The sequence below is a fragment of the Carassius auratus genome, chromosome 8 (assembly GCF_003368295.1).
Source record: "Carassius auratus strain Wakin chromosome 8, ASM336829v1, whole genome shotgun sequence".
In the NCBI taxonomy this organism is placed as follows: Eukaryota; Metazoa; Chordata; class Actinopteri; order Cypriniformes; family Cyprinidae; genus Carassius; species Carassius auratus.
The window spans coordinates 7,292,254-7,313,649 of NC_039250.1; the positions used below are offsets into that span (position 1 = coordinate 7,292,254).

The 21,396-nt window shown below is 36.0% G+C and overlaps 4 protein-coding genes across 8 annotated transcripts in view; 3 read left to right on the top strand and 1 right to left on the bottom strand.

Annotated features, from left to right (window-relative positions):
- Nucleotides 1–24: 24 nt before the first annotated feature.
- Nucleotides 25–3,323, top strand: LOC113107145 (uncharacterized). Of its 2 annotated transcripts, XM_026269428.1 has the most exons (4): nt 25–203; nt 643–1,264; nt 2,157–2,276; nt 2,408–3,323. In XM_026269428.1, exons 2-4 carry the CDS (start codon nt 668–670, stop codon nt 2,747–2,749), a joined length of 1,059 nt encoding a protein of 352 aa, XP_026125213.1. In that variant the 5' UTR covers nt 25–203; nt 643–667; the 3' UTR covers nt 2,750–3,323. The 2 variants fall into 2 exon arrangements, with proteins under 2 accessions (XP_026125213.1, XP_026125212.1); XM_026269427.1 differs by having other exon boundaries at nt 25–1,264.
- A 386-nt stretch (nt 3,324–3,709) lies between these two features.
- On the top strand, nt 3,710–8,250 carry LOC113107146 (insulin-like growth factor II). 2 transcript variants are annotated; one of them, XM_026269429.1, is made up of 4 exons: nt 3,710–4,023; nt 5,941–6,091; nt 6,703–6,863; nt 7,558–8,250. In XM_026269429.1, the coding sequence occupies exons 1-4, from the start codon at nt 3,838–3,840 to the stop codon at nt 7,774–7,776; spliced, it is 717 nt and encodes a 238-aa protein (XP_026125214.1). In that variant the 5' UTR covers nt 3,710–3,837; the 3' UTR covers nt 7,777–8,250. The 2 variants fall into 2 exon arrangements, with proteins under 2 accessions (XP_026125214.1, XP_026125216.1); XM_026269431.1 differs by having other exon boundaries at nt 5,944–6,091.
- A 2,407-nt stretch (nt 8,251–10,657) lies between these two features.
- On the top strand, nt 10,658–18,332 carry LOC113107147 (plasma protease C1 inhibitor). The gene is made up of 10 exons (XM_026269432.1): nt 10,658–10,796; nt 11,064–11,112; nt 13,314–13,590; nt 13,668–14,009; nt 15,605–15,811; nt 15,923–16,066; nt 16,226–16,429; nt 16,511–16,650; nt 17,342–17,564; nt 17,941–18,332. The coding sequence occupies exons 2-10, from the start codon at nt 11,080–11,082 to the stop codon at nt 18,189–18,191; spliced, it is 1,821 nt and encodes a 606-aa protein (XP_026125217.1). The 5' UTR covers nt 10,658–10,796; nt 11,064–11,079; the 3' UTR covers nt 18,192–18,332.
- Nucleotides 18,248–21,396, bottom strand: part of LOC113107148 (double C2-like domain-containing protein beta) — a 37,312-nt gene continuing 34,163 nt past the window's right edge. For all 3 annotated transcript variants that reach the window (XM_026269434.1, XM_026269435.1, XM_026269433.1), the window contains one exon: nt 18,248–20,226. In XM_026269434.1, coding sequence (XP_026125219.1) covers nt 20,096–20,226 — 131 coding nt within the window. In that variant the 3' untranslated portion in view covers nt 18,248–20,095. The remainder of the gene's footprint in view (nt 20,227–21,396) is intronic.

Sequence of the window (21,396 nt, forward strand, 5' to 3'; positions counted from 1 at the left end):
CATACGACGTAGAACAATGACTTTTATTTTGACAACAAACCCCGGAAGTCCTCGCCGAGTGCAAAGTGTTGAATCTGGCTGCATATGTTCAAAAGAAACAGGTTTATTTTTGCGGAAGAGATTCGCGTGAATTAAAGTTGTGGTCTTTGGTGTGAAAACACGATTTTAACCGCTTATACCCCAAGTCAAGTGACCTGTTTTAGGTAACGTTACATGTCAACATTTGTTTTCAGTTTGGTTTGGTATTTATTTCCTGTAACGTGTACGTTTGTCAGGTCGTTGATCGTGTTTAAGGATAAATCCAGGAAGTTCAACCTCGTAACAATCTTTTCAGACAAAATACCATACATTAATACAGCGTCATCTCTCCTAATTTTGTTTGTTTACGTTACATAATAGTAGTAACGTTACGTTAGTAAAAAACTGAAATAACAAGGATGTTGGCTAGTTACCATTTTACCGTTTTCTGTTAAAGGCACTCGTATTTAACTTGATTTTATATGCTAAGACGTTTAGTTTACATTTGCGACCTCCACATGTTAAGTATTTAGTGAAAACAAAATACACAGATGATAAGTAAATACTCGTACATAAAACAACAGATTGCAACAATATGAAGGCTTTATTCAACCAATCCTACAGGTTCAAACTCTTCTGAGTGTCTTGCATGGAAAACATTGTGGTGTACATTCCCAAGGAAGCATGTGTCAAAAACATGCCTCTGCAGTCCCTGTCCAGCTCCACAGCCAAGAAGATCAGTGGGGCTCTGTTTCCGCATGGATCAGAGAAACAGAAGCCACAGACAGTGACGTGGATCTGTCCGGTTGAGCTCCGGGAAAAAGAAGTGACTGCGGGCAAGGACAGCAGAGAACCGGTCCCACTGATCCAGAGGCCACTGGTCTCCAAAATAACTCCAGGCCAGTTTTCACTGCCTGTTGTGAGTTCCAGCATCACTGCCTATAAGGTCTTAAGAACTATTTTAAAAGTCAATAAGCCTAAAATAAAATTTTCAGGGTTGGAAAATGATGCTGCCTCTCTGCCCAGCATCAGGGAATCTGTTCGGCAGAATGCTATTATTGTGTATAATGGCCAGATCTTCCTCTCAGTGAGGAAGTCACATTGCAGGCGAGTGAGATTCCAAAACTCTCCCTCAGTACCTTCAGGTGTGTGTCCTGTTTCTCCTAGTAAACAGAACCAAAGAAATACACTTAGCTGTCAGGCCCAACCGCTTCTGGACACTTCACCCAGACCACAACAGAGCAAGGTAGGACACTTCCCATCTTTTATTATAGTTTTCAGTCTGTGCTGGAAAATATATTATTGCCAGGAGGTGTAAATGTGATTTGATTCTCATTTGGGATTTAAATTGCACATTTTTAAATTTTAGAATAGATAGTTCACCCAAAAATGCAATTCTTTATCATAAGTTACTCACCCTTATGGATATGAATCTGTATGCCCCCTCCCTTTGCTGAACACTAAAGACTAATATTTTTGAGAATGTTGGTAACCAAAAAAAAAATATATATATATATAATATATAATATAATATTATACTATGGACGTCAGTAGCTTATTGCAACTGTTTGGTTACCAACACTTCAAAATATAAATGTTGGGTTCGGCAGAAGAGAGAAACTTAGGTTTGGAACAACTTGAGGGTGAGTAAATGATGAAAGAATTTTTATTTTTGGGCTATCTGTCCTTTTAGCTGCACTGACAGTGTCAGATGAGAACAAAATTTGAACTGAAATAAGCTGGATAATGACACTAACTTTGCAACATAGACACTGTTATTAAACTGAATTGAATGAACAAAGACACTATTGTCTTCTGTAGAGATACTCATAATAACTTCTTTCTCTTATCATCACTCTTAAGATTTATTTTAGTGTCATGTTGCAGAGAATCTTGAAAGCAGGTCTAAATATGATCATGATGACAATTCAAAGCTGTTTACGTCTCTACATAAATGATCTTAATCTGTCAGATAAATTCATGCGCAACATCATTTTTAAATGATAAATGTTCAGATAAAATAACTATTTTTAGTTATTCACTTTACATTTTGTAAGATATTGTGCATTGTTTGCTTTAGGTTGTGATACAGATTTTTATTGAATTTTTCCTTTTTTACGTCTCTTTCCAATCCACAGAGACAGGATGTTCAGACTCCAGTCAGAGATCTTGACATTAACATACAGATTTCACCACTTCTGCACAAAGTCTCTGAAAAAATGCCTGTGCAATGCTGGAAATACAAAGAGGGTCAAAAGGTCAAGCTTTAATCTTTTACTTTACTCTGTGTGAAACAAGTTTTGAAGAGGACAGTGATTAAGTAATTAGTGCGGTTTCAAAACCTTTGCAATCTCATATTTATTAATTAATTTTGCTTTTGAATTCACAGGAAGATGAGTCCAGGTCACTGAGTAGCCCACCCAAACCTCCTGAGGATCAAGAGACATCTAGTTCCCAGCCAACTCTCCTCCAGCAGCTTCAGATCATCCACATGTCTTCTATTGCCTCAGAAAAGCCTGAAGCAGCAGCAGCAGCAGGAGGAGAAAGAGAGACGCACGAGGATGACAATGAGCATCTAGAGGGTGCATTGCTCCCCAGGGCTGAGAGCTGTCTTGCATTTGATTTCGAACAGTTGGCCCAGGAGGAGAGAATCAACCACCTACGAGCTCGGCTGAGACAGAAGGAAGCCGCGCTCAGCATCTTTAACACAAAGCCAACGGATCAGATTTAGAGGATCAGACTGCGTCAAAGATGTCAGTTCAGGAGGTATACAAGTTGCTAGTGCATCATTTAATGTGAACAGCATATAGGAAGGGTTTATCCCAAAAAAATTATATTTTGTCATCATTTACTCGGCCTCAAGTTCTGTGCCAGTTTTTCAAATCTGTGTAAATTTTTCTTCTGCTGAACTCAAGAGATAATTTTGAAGAATGTGGGTAGTTGCAGGTTGACGTTGGCCTGCATAGTATACGAGCCACATTCTTCAGAATCTCTTCTTTATGTTCATCAGACAAGAAAGAAATTGATAAAGCATTGGGACATCTTGAAGGCGAGTAAATGATGACAAAAAAAAAAAATAATTCAAATGTTTATTATTTAAAAGAACAAATACTGTCATTTAAATAAAATATTTATGACCAAAAAGATTCATGAAAATAATGTTTGTGCAATAAATACGGTGACTAATTTGTTTGGTTTTGGACAGTTACCACAAAATCAATTTGTATTTAATTTTTAATTGTAGCTTCTAGAATTTCAATTATTATACATTCATTCTCAGTTCAAATAAAAGGTTTTATGTCGTACTGAGCATTAGTCATTTAATTTCATAAACCAACTGCTGTGCCTCGTACCTCAAGTTAATAATGTACTCACACGTCTGAATATTAACATAACGTTTTGTCTATATTTTATCTGTAAGCTTTGCAAGTGCGTTCCTACATCTATCTTTAGTTTCATTTATCATTTCAGCTGAAACCTACACACTCCAAAATCACTTAACTGCTTTCTCGCTGAGAGATACTCATGATAATTTCTTTCTCCATTGTCGTCACTCTTATGATGGATTTCAATGTCATACTGCAGAAAATCTTGAAACTGACGTTATATAAGATAATGATGACAATTCAAAGCTGTATATAGTTGCACATAATAAAGGAAAATATCTGTCAGATAAATTCATCCCTTTAAAATTTTCTGAGCATTTAATGATAGACATGAGGGTGTCACTTTTGTTTTATTGTTGTTTATTAATCTGATTTCTTTTGTAGTTTCATGCATCTCCAATAAAAGACAAGCTTTGTGATTAGGAGTTGTAGGATGTGTCTGTGTGTGTGTGTGTGTGCTGTTGGTCCGTCCCCTCCTGGTCATCCTATAAGAGCACACTGGAGTAAGAACGTCAGTAGCTCTTTAGAGAGACCATACCTTGAAAAAAAAGACATGCAATCAGACGGAATGTCTATCTGTCATGCCAGACACCTTCAGATGCTTAGAGAATTCCTGAAGGTAAGATTCCACATGCACTTCCATAGAAAATTGTATTGAACTGGGATCAGACTTCGAAACTAAGGATGATTACAGATGTTGCATGTCATCTGGGTGTAGAATTAGGGTAGCAAAGATCACTTCATGCTAATTTTGTTTTATCTCATTTTGGGTTATTTAGACTCAAAAGTTAGTAAAAAATAAACTCTTTTTTTTTTTTTTTTTTTTTTGCTAAATAACTAGTTTCCATGGATGAGTCAAATTACCTTTTTATGAGTAACAATTACTGCCTCCAATGCAGGTTTGCATGTCAGGGAGCTATTATGATGTCAATTTGTCATGTGGGATGTAGAAAAATATAGATCTCCAATCCATGACATCATATCAAAAGGTTATAACAGCTTTTGCAAAAGGTCATCTTAGGAGTCATCAGCTTTTTGTGTACACTCTTAGAATAAGTTAAATTAAAGTTTATTTGTATATCTCTTTTTTTTACGATACCAATCATTGCAAAGAAACTTTATAGCAAAATTACATTTCTACAATATTTAGTAGTAGCTTGTAAGTGGTGACTCAGTTTATGCTCATATGACATGAATTTTCAGAAACATTAATACAAGACGTAGTCAACTAAATGAAGAACACTATTAACAGCAATAATTATATGATGCAGTCACACTTGTAGCAATATTTGTTAGTTCTGTTTGTTGATTCAGGGTTAGCATCATCTGGGGTGCTCTGAGGGGTCAGCTTCATCTCATCTCAGGTGTTCTGGATCCAGACTGGAGCTTGTGTAAATCCTAGTTAGGCAAAAAGAGAAACAAATAGAGACATAATTAGCGTAGCTGCTGTTTCAACAAAGTAAAATTAATTGGTTTAACCTAAGCTAAAGAATAATAATGTGTATTTGATCATATACAACTGCAGTCACAAATTATGAGATGCATTATTCGAATGCTTTGTGAAAGAGATGTGTTTTTAATCTAGATTTAAACAGAGAGAGTGTGTCTCAACCCTGAACATTATCAGGAAGGCTATTCCAGAGTTTGGTTGCCAAATGTGAAAAAGCTCTACCTCCTTTAGAGGACTTTGCTATCCTAGGAACTACCAAAAGTCCAGCGTTTTGAGACCTTAGGGTGCGTGATGGACTGTGGCGTGGTAGAAGGCTAGTTAAGTACGCTGGAGCTAAACCATTTAGGGCCTTATAGGTAAGTAATAATAATTTGTAACTGATAAATAGGTAGCCAGTGCAGGGACTGTAAAATTGGGGTAATTTGATTATTTTCTTGACCTGGTAAGGACTCTGTCTGCTGAATTTTGGACTACCTTTAGCTTGTTTATTGAAGATGCAGGACAACCACCTAGAAGTGCATTTCAATAGTCCAGTCTAGGGGTCATGAATGCATGAACTAGGTTTTCTGCATAAGAAACAGGTAGCATGTTTCGTAGCTTGGCAATGTTTTTAATGAAGAACACGGTTTTTGTAACTTGGGAAATATGGTTTTCAAAAGACAAGTTGCTGTCTAATATAACACCCAGATTTTGGACTGTAGAGGAAGTAAAATCTTTTAGTTTTTGGGACGTGATGAAGAACCTGAACATCAGTGGAACCTATCAGTTACACAAAAAGTTATTTCTAGTGGAAGAAAGGCCCTTTAGATTATTAAAAAGTTCTACAGGAAAAAGCACTGTTTGGGGAATATAAATGGTTCCATAGAATCACTGGAACCTTTATTTTCAAGTGTAAGGCAACATGGAAATGAAGTATTTGAAGGATCTCACATCTGGACTTTTCTTACATGCTTTCAAATCAGTAAGGTTTGCAAAACAAAATATTCAGTGCGTCATCCATCAAGAATTGTATCCATTGCTTTGACAAAAAGAAGAGTATCTGTCTGATAAGATGCAGGTGGCTGAGAGTGTTTGTTTCTGGTGAAGCAGGTGCCCAGCTGGCGAAGTGTGTGTGTCCTCTGTTCCCTGTACTGCGTCCTGACCCTGCCAGATGCCGGCGAGGCTGCCAAAGCACGCTGTGGGCGAGAACTAGTTGCTGACCTGGAGTTTGTGTGTGGAGACCGTGGCTTTTACAGAGGTGAGATGACTAACATCATCTTATGCTTCTTAAGTCCTGCATTTTCAAAGATGCATGTGCTGAAAGTGGGACAAACCCTGACATGGTTACTTATCATGTACCATTTGGTGGGGACACAGTGACTTGCATGTCTCAATCATTAAGCTCACTCATAACACCATATCATATTCATAACACTTAATATCAGTGTATTAAAAGTGGCCTTGCCCTAAAGATAAAGACAGTGTTATCAAGTCAAGCTTTTATCATTATAGTGTTGATGCAGATCAACCAACCAATAGCAAACAGTAACCGACTGCTGTTGTAGGTGGTATGAAGTTACATTTAATAAATGACAATATAATTCACCACACCAACATGTACTCTTGATTTGCGGTTGTTGATATCAACATTTTTATTTCTGCTAACTGAGGCCTTTTCACCCTGTTCCATATCCAAGGCCGCCTTGACACTTTTCGCTCACATTTTCTCTCACTCCTTTTCTTAAAAGGAACATTATGGCACATTTTGCATGACCCCATATTGGCAGTTTGAGAGTTGCAGCTAATTCACATGAATGTAACGGGCACAGGCATTTAAAAGCAGTTTGCTTTGTGTGTGTTGGTGGTTAGGCAAACCTGGAGCAGTCCGTAGTGGCGGCCCCCGCTCTCGTGGGAAAGGGATCGTAGAGCAGTGTTGTGTGCGTGGCTGTGACCTCCAGCATTTGGAGTCGTATTGTGCCAAACCCAAAAGACTGCAGCGTGACGTTCCTGCATCTCTGCAACAGACTCCAGTAAGACTTCAACTCCACAGACACACACACACACAAATCCCATTCACCTGATTTGCCTTTGTAAAGCATAGAGGAAAAGTTCACCCAAAAAATGAAAATAGTCCATTTGACTTTCTTCTGTTAAACTGGTCACTCAATCACAGTGAATAGGAGTTCTTTTTTAGTTTCTGTTTAGCCTTTATAGACCATGTATTTTTGTTTGAGTAATTTTTGTACTTAAAACTACTTTTATTTCACATAGTTAACCCCATGTTGCCACCATTTATTTTCATTTAAATTCTTATATGTATGCATATGTATGTGTATGTGTACACTATTTCTATTTCAGTTAACATCTGTTTTTAATTGAAATTGAAATTTTAATTGAATTTGAAAAGACATCTTTCATAAATCACCCATGAACAGATGATCTAGAATGGATGTGAGGATTTGCAGTGAATAATGACACAAATTCCAGTTTATTCCTCACATATGACTTGACAAGAATGTTGTGCGCGAGTTATACAGAAGTTGATAGCTTTTTATTTACTTTTGTTTGGTTAAAAAGGGTTCAGTATATTGTTCAGAAACAACCCTTTTGTGTTTTATGAGTCACAAGTAATAATGCTGCCAATTCCAGCGGACAAAACCTTGCAACTTTGAAACCCAGCAAATTGCTTAAATTATACACACTGTTGTTTTCTGTTTGTTGCAGGAAGATCAGTTTTGGTTGGTGTTTCAGCAGCGATATCAGAAGCATGCGGAGATGGACCGAGATGAGGACGCTGCTTCTCAAAGACTCAGAGAACGGACGCTTTACCGGTGGAACTCCAGAAATTCAGTTTCACTAACCAACCAACCCTCCTCTACACAACAGCAACCTTCCACTGAGAGAATGACATCAGGACCAACATTTCACCCCCACATCAGATAGTCCTGGCTCTTTTTTGACCTGTGTGGACCCTATGAATCACCTTCCTTCACTAATAAAAGACACTTCTGTCCTGGCAGATGTATAAACTGAGCAATATGTAAGAGTAACTAGCGGACAGGATGCCTAAGATGCCCTAAAATAGTGAAGAGCAGGGTGAACCTGAACTGTCACGGGCTGTACTAGTTCCATTAAGCATTTGCTGAATACAAGATGAATTGTATTTTTCCATTCAGTTTTGTTTTCAGCTTCGCTCTGTCTGTGGGTAAACGAGTTCAAAGCAAGTTAAAGTTGAATGCGTTTGATGAGGGCTGAGGTAAGTCATTTTGAATGTAAATGTGACTTTTTATGAAAGATAAGTGATGTTAGTGAATATATTTCATGTTTAATTTAAGATTAGAGTTTTCTGGTACTTGTAAAATATGTATCTAAAGCAGATTTGTATAGAATTTTAAATAAAAGAAAACTGTGAGGTTACCATGCTGTTAATTTTCTTTCTAATGCCCTTCATATTCTGACATACTCAGAACAGCTCTATTTAAAACAAATAATAAAGACAGATTCCTGATCTTCTAGTGAGAACTCCTGAACGCTGCATGTTTCCAAGATTCTTTTTGGATTATTAGATATGTGACCTCTAAGGCAAAAACATTAGTCTGTTTACGGGGAATAAATAATATCACCACAGCCTTGGTGTGTTATCACTATCTAAACATGGCATAAGTTTCTTTTGGTATGCATTGGTGAAGTTTGGTGTTATGGCTTGGTTGTTCTTCACAAAGGTCTTTAGCTTTGCAGGCCGCATTTTTTACATTGCAGTAGAGCAGCAGTGATGAAAGAGTTAAAAACAAGCAAGATGAACAAGGACAGGACAAAAAAATAAAAACAGTTCAAAGATGTTTAATAAAGAATTGTATAGTATAGTAAAACAAAAAGTCTAAGAACAATCTACACATTTAAAAGTGTCAACTTTTATGAGGGTCAGCTATATTACTCATGTATATTACTAATTACAATAGCTGTTCACTGTCATTAAAAAATTCTGTGAACTGCTGTCAGTGACTATTAACATGTGTCGTTTGTTAAATAAGATTCTTCATGTAAAATCAGTGATGAGTGTAACATGGCAGAGGTATTCAAATTCAGTCATGTATCATTCTGTGAGAGGTCTGTCCAGATGAAACGCTCTTTCTCGGCCCTCTCTGTCCTTGAGCTGTGATAAGAGACATGCTAGAGTTTATCTGGAGTTTCACAGGTGACAAATCTGAGCTTCCAAGACACAGCACATATTCACACACACACACACACACACACACACACACACACATAGAGCATGATTTACACACATGACCTGCTCATTAAGGTAAACTGGCTGGCATACAGTCTCTATTAATATATGAAGTTTTATACCAAAGGTCAGGGCTCTGACATCATTTGCATCATTGTGATTGTGAAATCATCACCAGTGATTACTGCAGATGAAAAGTTTGGGATTCTGAGTTTGGGATTTTGAGTTTTCTAAAGAAGACTTCTATTCATTAACAGTAATTTTGTTAAACATTTTTTTCAATTTAAAATTGTAATTTATTCCTGTGATACGAAGCTGAATTTTCAGTATCATTACTCCAGTCTTCAGTGCAATCTGATTCTGATTCAGAAATCGTTCTAATATGCTCATTTGGTGGCCAGCAAACATTAGGAGTGTTGAAAATAGTTCAATTTTTGGGGGGGAAATTGTGCTACTTTCAGGATTCTTTGATGAATGAAAAGTTTAAAAGAACAGCATTTACTTGAATTAGAAATGTAACATTAGAAAAATATTTTACATTTAATGCACTCCTGAATAAAAGTATGCATTTCTTTAAATAAACAAACAAACACATTCAGTGACCCCTTTTGAACTGCAGTGAATGTCACTCTTGATATTTCAGGAAGAGACTGAAACTTGTAACCAACAATGTAGAATTTCAACAAATGTGTTTCCCAGGCCTTGACCATTTTTTTGCAGTCTCAGCATCATTCTTTTTCAGATGTGAGAGATGGAGATGGTTTTATAATGCTGAGACAAACTTACAGCTGCTTGGGTCTAAGATAAGAAACACAGTCGGCATCACAATATTCAATTTTTCCTTCTGCGTCAGAGTCCGATAATACAGCTCACTCCCCCATTCTGGAGATGGACCAAATCTCCTGGGCACTGTGGTCAAGATAAACATGCCCTTTTAGCTCTGAAAAAACAAAGACCAAGTAACATTGTCCATTTTTTTGTTGCTCTAAGTTGCTAACGTTTCAATCAGAAACATATTTAACTACTATTAGCTTTGGTGAAATAGTAGTGAGCGCCAGAAACATACCTGAATAAAATGTTCACAGCTAGTTATTCTTAGAGAAAACTTCAGACATAGAGGTGCAGGGACACAAATGGGCGTTTTTCATCTGAAATGTCTAAATTAATTTGCATTTTAATAAACTATTCATATTCACCTTCGGACTCCACAAGAAAAGTCAAAGAATGTAAACAGACTAAACTGACTAAAGCATCTTGACCTTGTGAGCAAATTTAAAGGAAAATTGACCTCTCTGTGTCCTTCTATAGGAATAATAATAATAATAATAATAATAAAAAACTTGTACGAGTCAATGAAGTGATATGATATATATGGAAAATGTATTTACTGAGAAAGTTGAGCTAATTTGACTTTTTTAAAGTTAATTAAATTAACAACAGATTACAAAATTCATGCATTAACTGTTTTAAAACAAAAATGACTAAAGTTTTAAAACTTTACTGAGGCCCAGTTTTATTTTTTTATCTGTTAAAGAGACTTTGGACATGTGATTTTCCGTAAATCAGTCAGATTTGTATCAAGGATCTATGTACATAAAGAATCATGATGTTAGCAAACATCTGTGTAATGATTTACCAATCGGCAGGGGAAAGAAAACAGCAAGAGGAGCAGACAGAACAAACAGACAGACGTTTCATGGGCTTCAAGCTTCTTTCCACTTGGAACTAAATCTGCGTAAGTTGTTTTTCTTAACTGATGTTTTATTTTTACGAAGAATTTTACTTTTTATTCCCATTCTCGCCTCTCACAGCAGATATTAGCAATCACCACCAGGACTATAGGCTATATTGTAGGTTACTGACTATGAATAAAAAATTATATGCATTTCATGTTTCATTTTTAGTATAGAGTTGTTTTTTCTTTAGACATACCCTTATGCTAAATATGAGATGTATGTGTTGAGACTATAAATTTACAGATTTGTTTTTCCTTTCTCTCCAGGATTGAATTCAACAGTATGAATCGTGTCCTGCTGTTGCTCTGTGCAGGTGTAAGTAAATTAATCATGAAATTAGGACATTTACTCAATATTTTGTGGTAGTAAAATAAAAAAAATTAAGTGAACTTTTATCAGTTGTGAATAACCACTCTACTTTTACTATTTATTTTTCAATACCAAGTTCTTTTTCAATCTTATTGTCTATGCAGGGAATGGCACGACATTCGCCTCGCGTCACATCAGCACACAGATGCCCCGCCCCGATTCGTTTTGGACGTTGTCCAAATGTTGCAAATGTAGATTTATTTTTTTTTTTTATATCGTATTATTTTCATGTATTATCATAATCACAAACCAAGGTTTGTGGCGCAAATAGTTTTCCCGTTCTTTCTGTTTCATGATCATAAGTCTCGCACATCAAGAAAATTGTTTACTTCCGTAGTGCAAAAAAAGAGTTAACTAAAACTAACACCAAAGAACTCTCTGTCTCTCAAATTGCCAACATCATTTAACTTGATGTTCTAAAACAACCAAAAAAAACCCTGTAGTTTATAGTTATATAGTTTTTAAACTATATGGCCTAGACGACAAAACTAAAAAAAAGTTTAAATTGAAATTTTACATATATATATAAAAAAATCTAATTTACATTTTAATCACAATTTTAATTGAAAACAAAAAATAAAACTATGTATTATTTTTTATAAAAACTTTAATAGTAATGATAAAAATTACTAACTCTTAAAGGGTTAGTTCACCCAAAAAGAAATGCATCAGTCTGTTGTGAGTACATTCACTGCAGTGTAGTGATATCCGGTTCATGAACGAATCACTCGATGTAACCGGATTTTCTTGAACCAGTTCACCAAATCGAACTGAATCGTTTGAAACAGTTCGCATCTCCAATAAGCATTAATCCACAAATGACTTAAGCTGTTAACTTTTTTTTATGTGGCTGAATTAGAATAAACCAATATCCTGGAGTAATTCATGTACTCAAACAGTACACTGACTGAACTGCTGTGAAGAGAGAACTGAAGATGAACACCGAGTTCAGATAACGAACAAAACATTGACTTGTCGGTTTTCGGATCACCAGTATTTCTTTCGGACAGTTCGATTCAATAAACCAGTTGAAGAAAATGGTCACCAGTTCTTTTGAGCTCGACGTAATGACATCATTGGCGATGATCGTCCTTGATTCAAGCCTTCGGTTTAGCCGCGCTCAAAACATTAGCACAGAATTAGTTCAGAATCAATCACCAAAATAACCAGTTCAGTTCAGACACGCTGTATGTCAGTCTGCTTCACACTGAATCACACATGCGCAGTATCATCCGCTCCTTGGTTCTCGAATCAGACGCGTCTGACAGAAACGGTTCTTGACTTGAGAACGAGTCAATCGTTCGTTCATTATCTGGTTCAGCTCTGTGTTCATCTTCAGTTCTCCCTTTACAACAGCAGTTCAGTGAGTGTACTCTTTGAGTACATGAATTACTCCAGGATATTGGTTTGTTTTAACTCAGGGGAGTGTCAGCCACATTAAAAAAGTTAACAGCTTGAGTCATTTGTGGATTAATGCGTATTGGAGACGCGAACCTTTTAAAACGATTCAGTTCGATTTGGTGAACTGGTTCAAGAAGATCCAGTTACATCGAGTGATTTGTTCGCGAACCGGATTACACTTCACTTGAACGCGCGCTACCAACAGACCAGGAAGAGAAGACAATGCTGAATAAAGTAATAGTTTTTGCAATTTTTGGACCAAAATGTATTTCGACCCTCTGATGTCACATGGACTACTTTGAAGATGTTTTTATTACCTTTCTGGACATGGACAGTATACCGTACACACAGCTTCAATGGAGGGACGGAGAGCTCTCGGACTAAATTAAAAATATCTTAAACTGTGTTTCAAAGATGAACGGAGGTCTTACGGGTTTGGAACGACATGAGGGTCATTAATGACATAATTTTCCTTTTTGGGTGGACTAACCCTTTAACAACAAGAGGACGACTTTTGATGTGTCTAATGTAGACAGTTCACCCTTAAGTTAAATTAAATAATTCCTGTCTTTTACTCACCTTCAGGTTGCTCCAAACTAGCTTGACTTCATTCAGTGTAATTTAAAAAAATAAACAAAAATCTGTTCCTCACTACCTTCAGAGGACTAGCATGTATAACACCCTACACTCATATCAAATGGACCACAACACTTTAATGGTGGGTTTACAATCTCCCCTTTCTTCAGCTTGCCCTCACTACCTGTGACATCACTGTTCTGCAAAGCTCCAGTATTCACCTTTCTTGTGTTCCTGATGATGCCCCTGTGCTGGATGACCCCGCATACACCTGGAGCTTCACGTCTGCTCACACAAAGCAGCAGCACACACTTGAGGAAAAAGGAAAACTCCTGAACCTCAGAAACATAAATGCCACCCAAGAAGGAGAGTACAAGTGTGTTAAGGATGGCTATAAAAGAGAGGATCATATGAGGTTGAGCAGAACATTCACAATACGTGTGGAAGGTTAGAAGGTTTTGTTGCATTGATGACTTTTAATCTGAGAGGTCAATGACCAAACTGAACCTTTTCTTCTTTCTTAGTGCCCCCAGCCTTTCAGGAATGGCAGGTCGTCAAAGAAGAAGCTGGGAATGATGTGACACTTCCATGCAAGGTTTCTAGGGTTTTCTCTCCCGGAGAGACAGAAAAACCTCCTGTCATCTGGAAACGAGAGACAGAAAATGGTGTGATGCTTCTCAAGCTCGACAAAGACAGAGATGACCAAGAGAAGGACAAGAAACAGCAGAGGATTTTCTGGAACACCCGCCCCGAAGAACAGGACTGGGCAATTAAAATAAGTCAGATCACAGCGGAAGATGCTGGGATGTACCACTGTGTCATAACTAATACATCTGAGATGCTGTCAGTGGAGCTGGAAGTGGCAGGTACTCCTTTCAGACACTTATTTAAAATGTAATTTTCTGTCTGTTTTAATGTTATTCTCAAATTTAATTTGTAAAATAAATGAATAAAATATATATATAAAAATATATATATATATATATATGTTTTTTTTATAATAAATACTGTGTTTTAACTTATGAATAATAAATCTAAACAAATAATAATAAAATGTAAAAAAATATATTATATATATATATATATATATATATATATATATATATATATATATATATATATATATATGTATATATATTTATATATATATATATATATATATGTGTGTGTGTGTGTGTGTGTGTGTATGTGTGTGTGTGACCCTGGACCACAAAACCAGTCATAAGGGTCTTTTTTTTTTTAAATTGAGATTTGATTCATCATCTGAAAACTGAATAAATAAGTTTCTCATTGATGTATGGTTTGTTAGGACTGGACAAAATTTGGCCGAGATAGAACTATTTTAAAATCTGGAATCTGACGGTGCAAAAAAATCTAAATATTGAGAAAATCACCTTTAAATTTGTCCAGATGAATGCATATAACTATTCAAAAGTAAGGTTTTTATATATTTACAATAGGAAATATAGCAAATATCTTCATGGAACATGATCTTTACTTAAAATCCTAATGATTTTTGGGTAACACTTTAGAATAAGGTTCCATTAGTTAATGTTAGTTAACTACGTTCGGTAACATGAACTAAGCAAGAACAATCCTTCTACAGCATTTATAAGTCTTAGTTCATGTTAATTTCAACATTTACTAATGCATTATTTAAATCAAAAGTTGTGCTTGTTAACATTAGTTAATGCACTGTGAATTACCATGAACTAACAATGAATAACTGTATTTTCATTAACTAACATTAACGAAGATGAATAAATACAGTAATAAATGTACTGTTCATTGTTTGTTCATGTTAATTAATACATTAACTAACATTAACTAATGGAACCTTATTCTAAAGTGTTACCGATTTTTGGAATAAAAGAAAAATCTGTAATCCAAGGTCACACACATATTCTTTTTGTTTTAATATTATTCTTACATTTAATTGTATTAAAATACAAAAATATCTGTAAAATTAAATGTTTGCATAAATTCTGTTTTAGTATTATTATTATTATATTGAGAAATGTATTATAAATTAAAATATAATGAAAACAAATATAAAAGCTTGTTTTAACATTATTATTACACTTTAGAATTTTTTTTTAATAAAATGTTTAAACAAATGTTTTTATATTATATCTACAGTTAAGGAATAAAATAAAACCAAAAATCAAAATAAAATAAGGAAAATATGAAAAAATATATACATTTTGTTTTCATTTTACTCTTACAATATAAATATTTTTTTTTTTTTTTAAATAGATGTTTTATTTTTTCAATGGTCATCTACTGTAAAACAATATTTTATCTGTAAATTGGAATGAGATTTTCTTTTGGGGTTACGTAAATTACTAGTTACAAATTATGATAATACACAAACTGTATTTTTTATATTTCAAATCACATCCTTTTGGAAAGAAATGACTTATTTTTCAGGGTCACCTTTCCCTCCTATTTTATCCCTTAGCCCCCCCTGTGCACCCCTGCTCTGGCCACACTGGCCCATGGGAGGACTGTGAGGAACAGGACAGCAGATCAGGACAGGCAATTCTGCAGGATTCACTCAGAGACTTCTCTGCCTCTGTCTACGCCAAACTTAAAGGCTCAAAACCCCGAACCAACTTGATCTTCTCCCCATTCAGCATTGCTGTAACTCTTAACAACCTGCTATTGGGTAAGACAAATAATGGAGGAACATCATACAGTCTCCAAAAGGCTACACATTGTACTTTGTTGAGCTGCTGAGCCTCTTACTTCTCTCTCTTTGCATCACCGTCTTTCCAAGGTGCTCGAAGTGAGACCAGAAAACAGCTGGAAGGTGCTCTTAGGATTCCCCTAGAATTCTCCTGCGTGCATTCTGAGACAAAGAAACTGAAAGAAGTGTTAAAGGACACACTGAGAATAGCCTCTGCTATCTTTTACTCCCCAGGTAGCCGCAGTAAAAACTGCTTTTTCACAAGGATATATGTAGTCAGAATAACAGCATTGCTGTAATTACATCGGAAGCACTTATTCTGGACTTCCTTTTGATACTGCCTAAATTAAAACTGCAGTAATAGCCACAGCCTGAAGAGTTTTGTTTCCACAGAGCAACAGTTGGGAGAAGCTTTTGTCAACCAATCAAAGGAGTTCTATGATGCCGTGCCAGAGAAACTGACCAATGACAGCAATCAAAACGTGATTCTCATCAATCAATGGGTGAAAAAGAAGACAATGAACAAAATCACTGAGTTAATTGATTATATAGATCCCACCACCTCATTTGTTTTGTTAAATGCTGTCTACTTTAATGGTAAGTGACTTTATATATAGAAATACTGTACCTTTATATGACACTTGTCATGGAGTGTTTGTATTTCTTTGTGCTTTACAGGTAAATGGAAGACAGTTTTTGAATCAACAAAAAAACGGGATAACTTCATGAAGTTTTCAGGTGAGGTCATAGAAGTGCAGACTCTCTACAGCTCCAAGTATAACCTTCAAATGGGCTACAACAAGAAATTACAGGCTGACGTAAGTGTTGCAATAAATGCACAAAGGTCATTATTAGGAAATGGTGCCATTTGTGTGCAACTGACTTGGTACAGAATAATTAACTTAGTTACATTATATGATATGATATTATATATAGGTTTATCTTGTTTAATGTATAAGGCAAATACATTGTTATTGTTTTTCTATTTAGAATATCAGCCAATTTGCATGCCCCGTTTCACCATTTTATATATATATATATATATAAATTATCAAAAAAGTGCAACTGTGTTATATATTTTTAGATACTTCTGAGGCAAGTTTCTCTTAGTCTTTATTCGTGTCTCATTAAGCTCTATTATGGGAAAAATATCAGTGATTACATTAATTTTTCTTTTCCCAGAAAATTATGCTTTGGCAAGAAACAGAATAATATTTACTAGATTCTAGGGTGGTGCATTTCAAAAAGTAAAAAAAGTATACCTATAGATAAATACATAAATATAAATAAATAAATACATAGATTTAAAACACATAAATAAAATTACATTAAAAATGGTGAATTAAATACAATTATGTTATTTAAATAAATAATAAAATATAATGAAAATACAAAAAAATCCTTAGTTTCACATTGCATAAATAAAACAATTTCCTATGAATAATTTTTTAAGCAATTGGAAATATCTGTACAAGTGCAAACACATACATTGCAGAACTATTTCTCCAGGTTGGGAAGTTCTCTCTTACGGGTAAAAACAGCCTGTACATACTGATCCCACGCACAACGTCAGAAGACGACTTTGTATTGATGGAGAACAATATAAACAAAGATTCTATTGAAGCAATGGTATCTGAGATGAATAAAACCCCAGTCCAAATCGCTGAGGTCATCCTGCCTAGAATTAAACTGACAGTGGACACACAACTGGAGGACTTACTGAGGAGTATGGGTAAGAAAGACACTTCATTTACTCCAAAATGCTGCATCATTTACACATCTTGTTCCAAACCTGTAATCCATTTTCTCAGTAGAACACATAAAGATATATATATATATATATATATATTTTGGAAAAATGTTTGGCCTGTTTTTCACTCAAAGCTATGATATGGCTTCAGATATCTTGGCATATAGTGCAAGAGTCATATGGACCACTTTTATTATATGTTTGGCAGCAGTGAATGGAAAATGAATCTCATTTTGAGCAGCAGTGAATGGAAAAATTTGGCTCATTTTGTATTCCATTGGGTTGGGGTAACAGCATGCAGATTTGGAACAAATGTGGATGAGTAAATTATGACCTAATTCTCCTCACCTCTGCTCAGGTTTGTCAGATCTCTTCTCAAAACCAAACTTCTGTGGAATATTTCCGGAGGATTCTGAATCATTCATCTCAGACGCCCGTCACAGCGCCTTTCTCTCACTGACGGAGAAGGGAGTGGAGGCCGCTGCAGCCACAAGCATCTCTTTTTCTCGCTCCTTCCCTCAATTTACAGCTCTGCAGCCCTTCGTTCTGATACTGTGGAGCGATGAGGCTGGCGCTCCTCTTTTCATGGGAAGAATAATCAATCCATAAAAAGAGAAATAATAAGACATCACATCAGTGTCTTGCCACTTTCTGTTCTACTTTCATTCCTTTATCACAAACAAATGCATTTATGTAACAATATCATGTTATGCATGCAGAATCTCAGTCATTAAAGATGTACTTTACATCATGCATTCGTTATTTATTTTCCATGTAATGACCAGAAATCTGATGTCTATATGACAGATCATAAGACTCGAATGCACAAAACTCGCTCTCATTTCCCACAGCCACTGTTTCACCAATATATTTCGGACACGCAGTTACAGAGACCGACACACGATGGCAGTCACATAACATGTTCCACACGGACAGTCAACGAGGACACGTGAGAGAGACTTGAATAATCCTCCTTCAGTTTGACCCCTCCTTCATTAACGCTCCCCCTGGAGTCCCATCTTGGCTAGCAGGTGACGCCAGTCCATTATCTAAATGCCATGCTGTTTCATCAAAGGTAGCCTGGATTGTCCCAATTCACTGAGCAAAAATAAATACCCTTAGATGGGCCCACTGATGGATATTAGGACAAACATAAGCACTGCAGATCGGTGGTCCATCAAAGCATATGACATTCACTTGGCATGCAGCTGCTTAGAATAACATTTGATAATTATACACCGCTTAGGCAATTCATTTGATAACTCAAATGTAAGAAACTATATATGAAAAAAACAACAACTCCAAGTCAGGAATGGCCACTGGGGTCATGAAAGGACAGGATAAACAATATTTTTTTGTGCAATTAAATGCATAAAATGTCTTCGATCAAGACCAGATTCAGAAAAGTAGATTCAGGTAGCTGATTTATGGAATCTAATAAACAGCTAATAAATGCAGTCACACAGATACAATTACAGCCGAAATTCCCACGCATTGCAAGAAATCTGTATCGTTTCACAGATCTTATGTCAGGATGACAAAACAAATGTAACAAAGCGAACAGAGCAAGATTTTCTGTTCTGAAACAAAGACATACTTGACAGGTTAGTTTGTCCTTCAAAGGCTTGGTTTGATTGCTAATTTAACCCCTAATGGGGCGTGCAGTCGTGCATGAGGCCTGCCAGAGGCGATTCACCCTCCATACTGGCACTGTCCTGGCAGTAAGGCCTCTAAACCAGTAGAGGGCGCCGTAGAGAGAGAGAGAGAAAAATACTGTCAATGTGCATCAGCGCTTGTTTTTTTGTGTAGGAGACTGTACAAACATTCAACAGAGACACGTACAAAGACAAAACACAGACAGGGGCATTCACACACACATTTGTGTTGAGGTGACTGTCATTTGGTTCTTCTCGAAGTGACAGGCGGTGGCAGTCCTTGAGTGAACGTTTAAATCCATAGACAGCTCCTTTCATTGCTTTAGAGTTCCTTCACCCACCATCCCTTGTGCTTTTCCTGTGCATTATGTTTTTGTCGGGCTGGAAGAGACTGTAAACTTTCATCCGTAACAAATCACAAAAGATAAATACATAGGTACACATACACATTTACAGTCAGCTGGATGTGTTGTGCTTTGATAGTGTGCAAAATTAAAGCACCACCAACTGTAACAAACACCAGGATGCTATTGCACGTTTCACATGTATTAAACAATAACACTATAATATGGCATGAGCTCCTGTGGCATAGTCACAACACAGTACGATTTCACATTAGTGACGTGTAGACCAGAAAAAAGGGTCGATTGTTTGTGCATCACAATCTGGGCTTGTGATCACACACTTGCTTCTTTCTCATCACAAAAGAATCTGAAGCTGTACAATAGATTATGATGCTTTTTCTCACGCGTTAATATTGAATGTCGCCGTCATCGTCATCATGCTCAGACTGAGCATTATTGTATTTCTTTATCATTATTACTTTTCAGAGGATGAAGATGTGTGTGCTTGTCTGTGTTAGTCACTGCTAGGGGCTCCTTGCTGTGTTAGAGTGTGCCAGTACTCCACTTTCTTTCCTTTGTTTTTTAGACACTCAAACCAGTGTTTCAGTCTCTCTCCTTTTGCGTTAATCCCCAATTCAACACCACCTGAGAAAGAGAGAGAAAGAGAGAACAATAGGATACCAAATGAAAAATAGCAGGGCTGCATGATTACGACAAAATAAATAAATAAATAAATCATAATGACTAATTACACTACTGTTTAAAAGTTTGTGGTTAGTGAGATATTATAAAACAATTTTTTGAAAGAAATCTCTTATGCTCACCATTGCTGGATTTATTTGGTCAAAAACATATTAAAAAACATACAATTATTAAATACTATAATGTAACTGCTTTTTTGAATATGCTGAGCTGGTGATAAAGAAACATTTCTTCTTATTAGCAATGTTGACTTTTTTTTATAAATCTTTGTGAAAAAAAAAATATATTTCCAGGATTCTTTGATGACTAGAAAGTTCAAAAGAACAGAATTTATTTCTAATTATTAGAATAAATATGATGCATCCTTGCTGAATAAAAATTTTACCCCCCCCCCCCCCCAAAATGTGTATTTTCCTTTTTTGTGTGTGTGTGTGTGTGTGTGTGTGTGTGTGTTAGGCAACTGCATGCTATATTTATCTAATATATTCAGTTTTATACTGTTCATAATTTACCCTGGGTTGAAATTAGATGCTTATTTACATATTTATAAGGTTAATAACACCAAGCGGAGAGTGATGATGAGCATGCAACCTCTTTCAATACCTGCTTTTCTATATTCACACATAAATCGTTTTTTAAATCTTGTGTTTATAATGACAGTTCAACTTTCCCAATGGAAAACGTAACTAAAACAGCACATGAATATTTAATTGATGAGGTAAGTATTATGGTTGGATGTTTCCCCACGGTAACATTCTAGCACATGCTATCTGCTTTTTAAAATTACAAAAGTAAATTATATTGCATACATACATATTGCTTATATCGGTGTATATAAGATGTATATTTGACTGTGTCTTCTGAAGCTGACACTTCAGCATCTCTCACCCTAGTCTAACAACTAATGCTTGCTCTGAATAATGAAAGTGCGTGTGACTATGTTGGTGGACACAAGCTGCGTTTCATTTCATCAGGGCCCTCACATACTGAGCTTCTGTCCCGCTTCGATCACTCCTACACAAACACACACACACCTCACACATCAATACCGCATGCTCATGGCCACGAGCAAGCCATGACAAATGAACCCTACGCATGAAATCCTTGCCATAG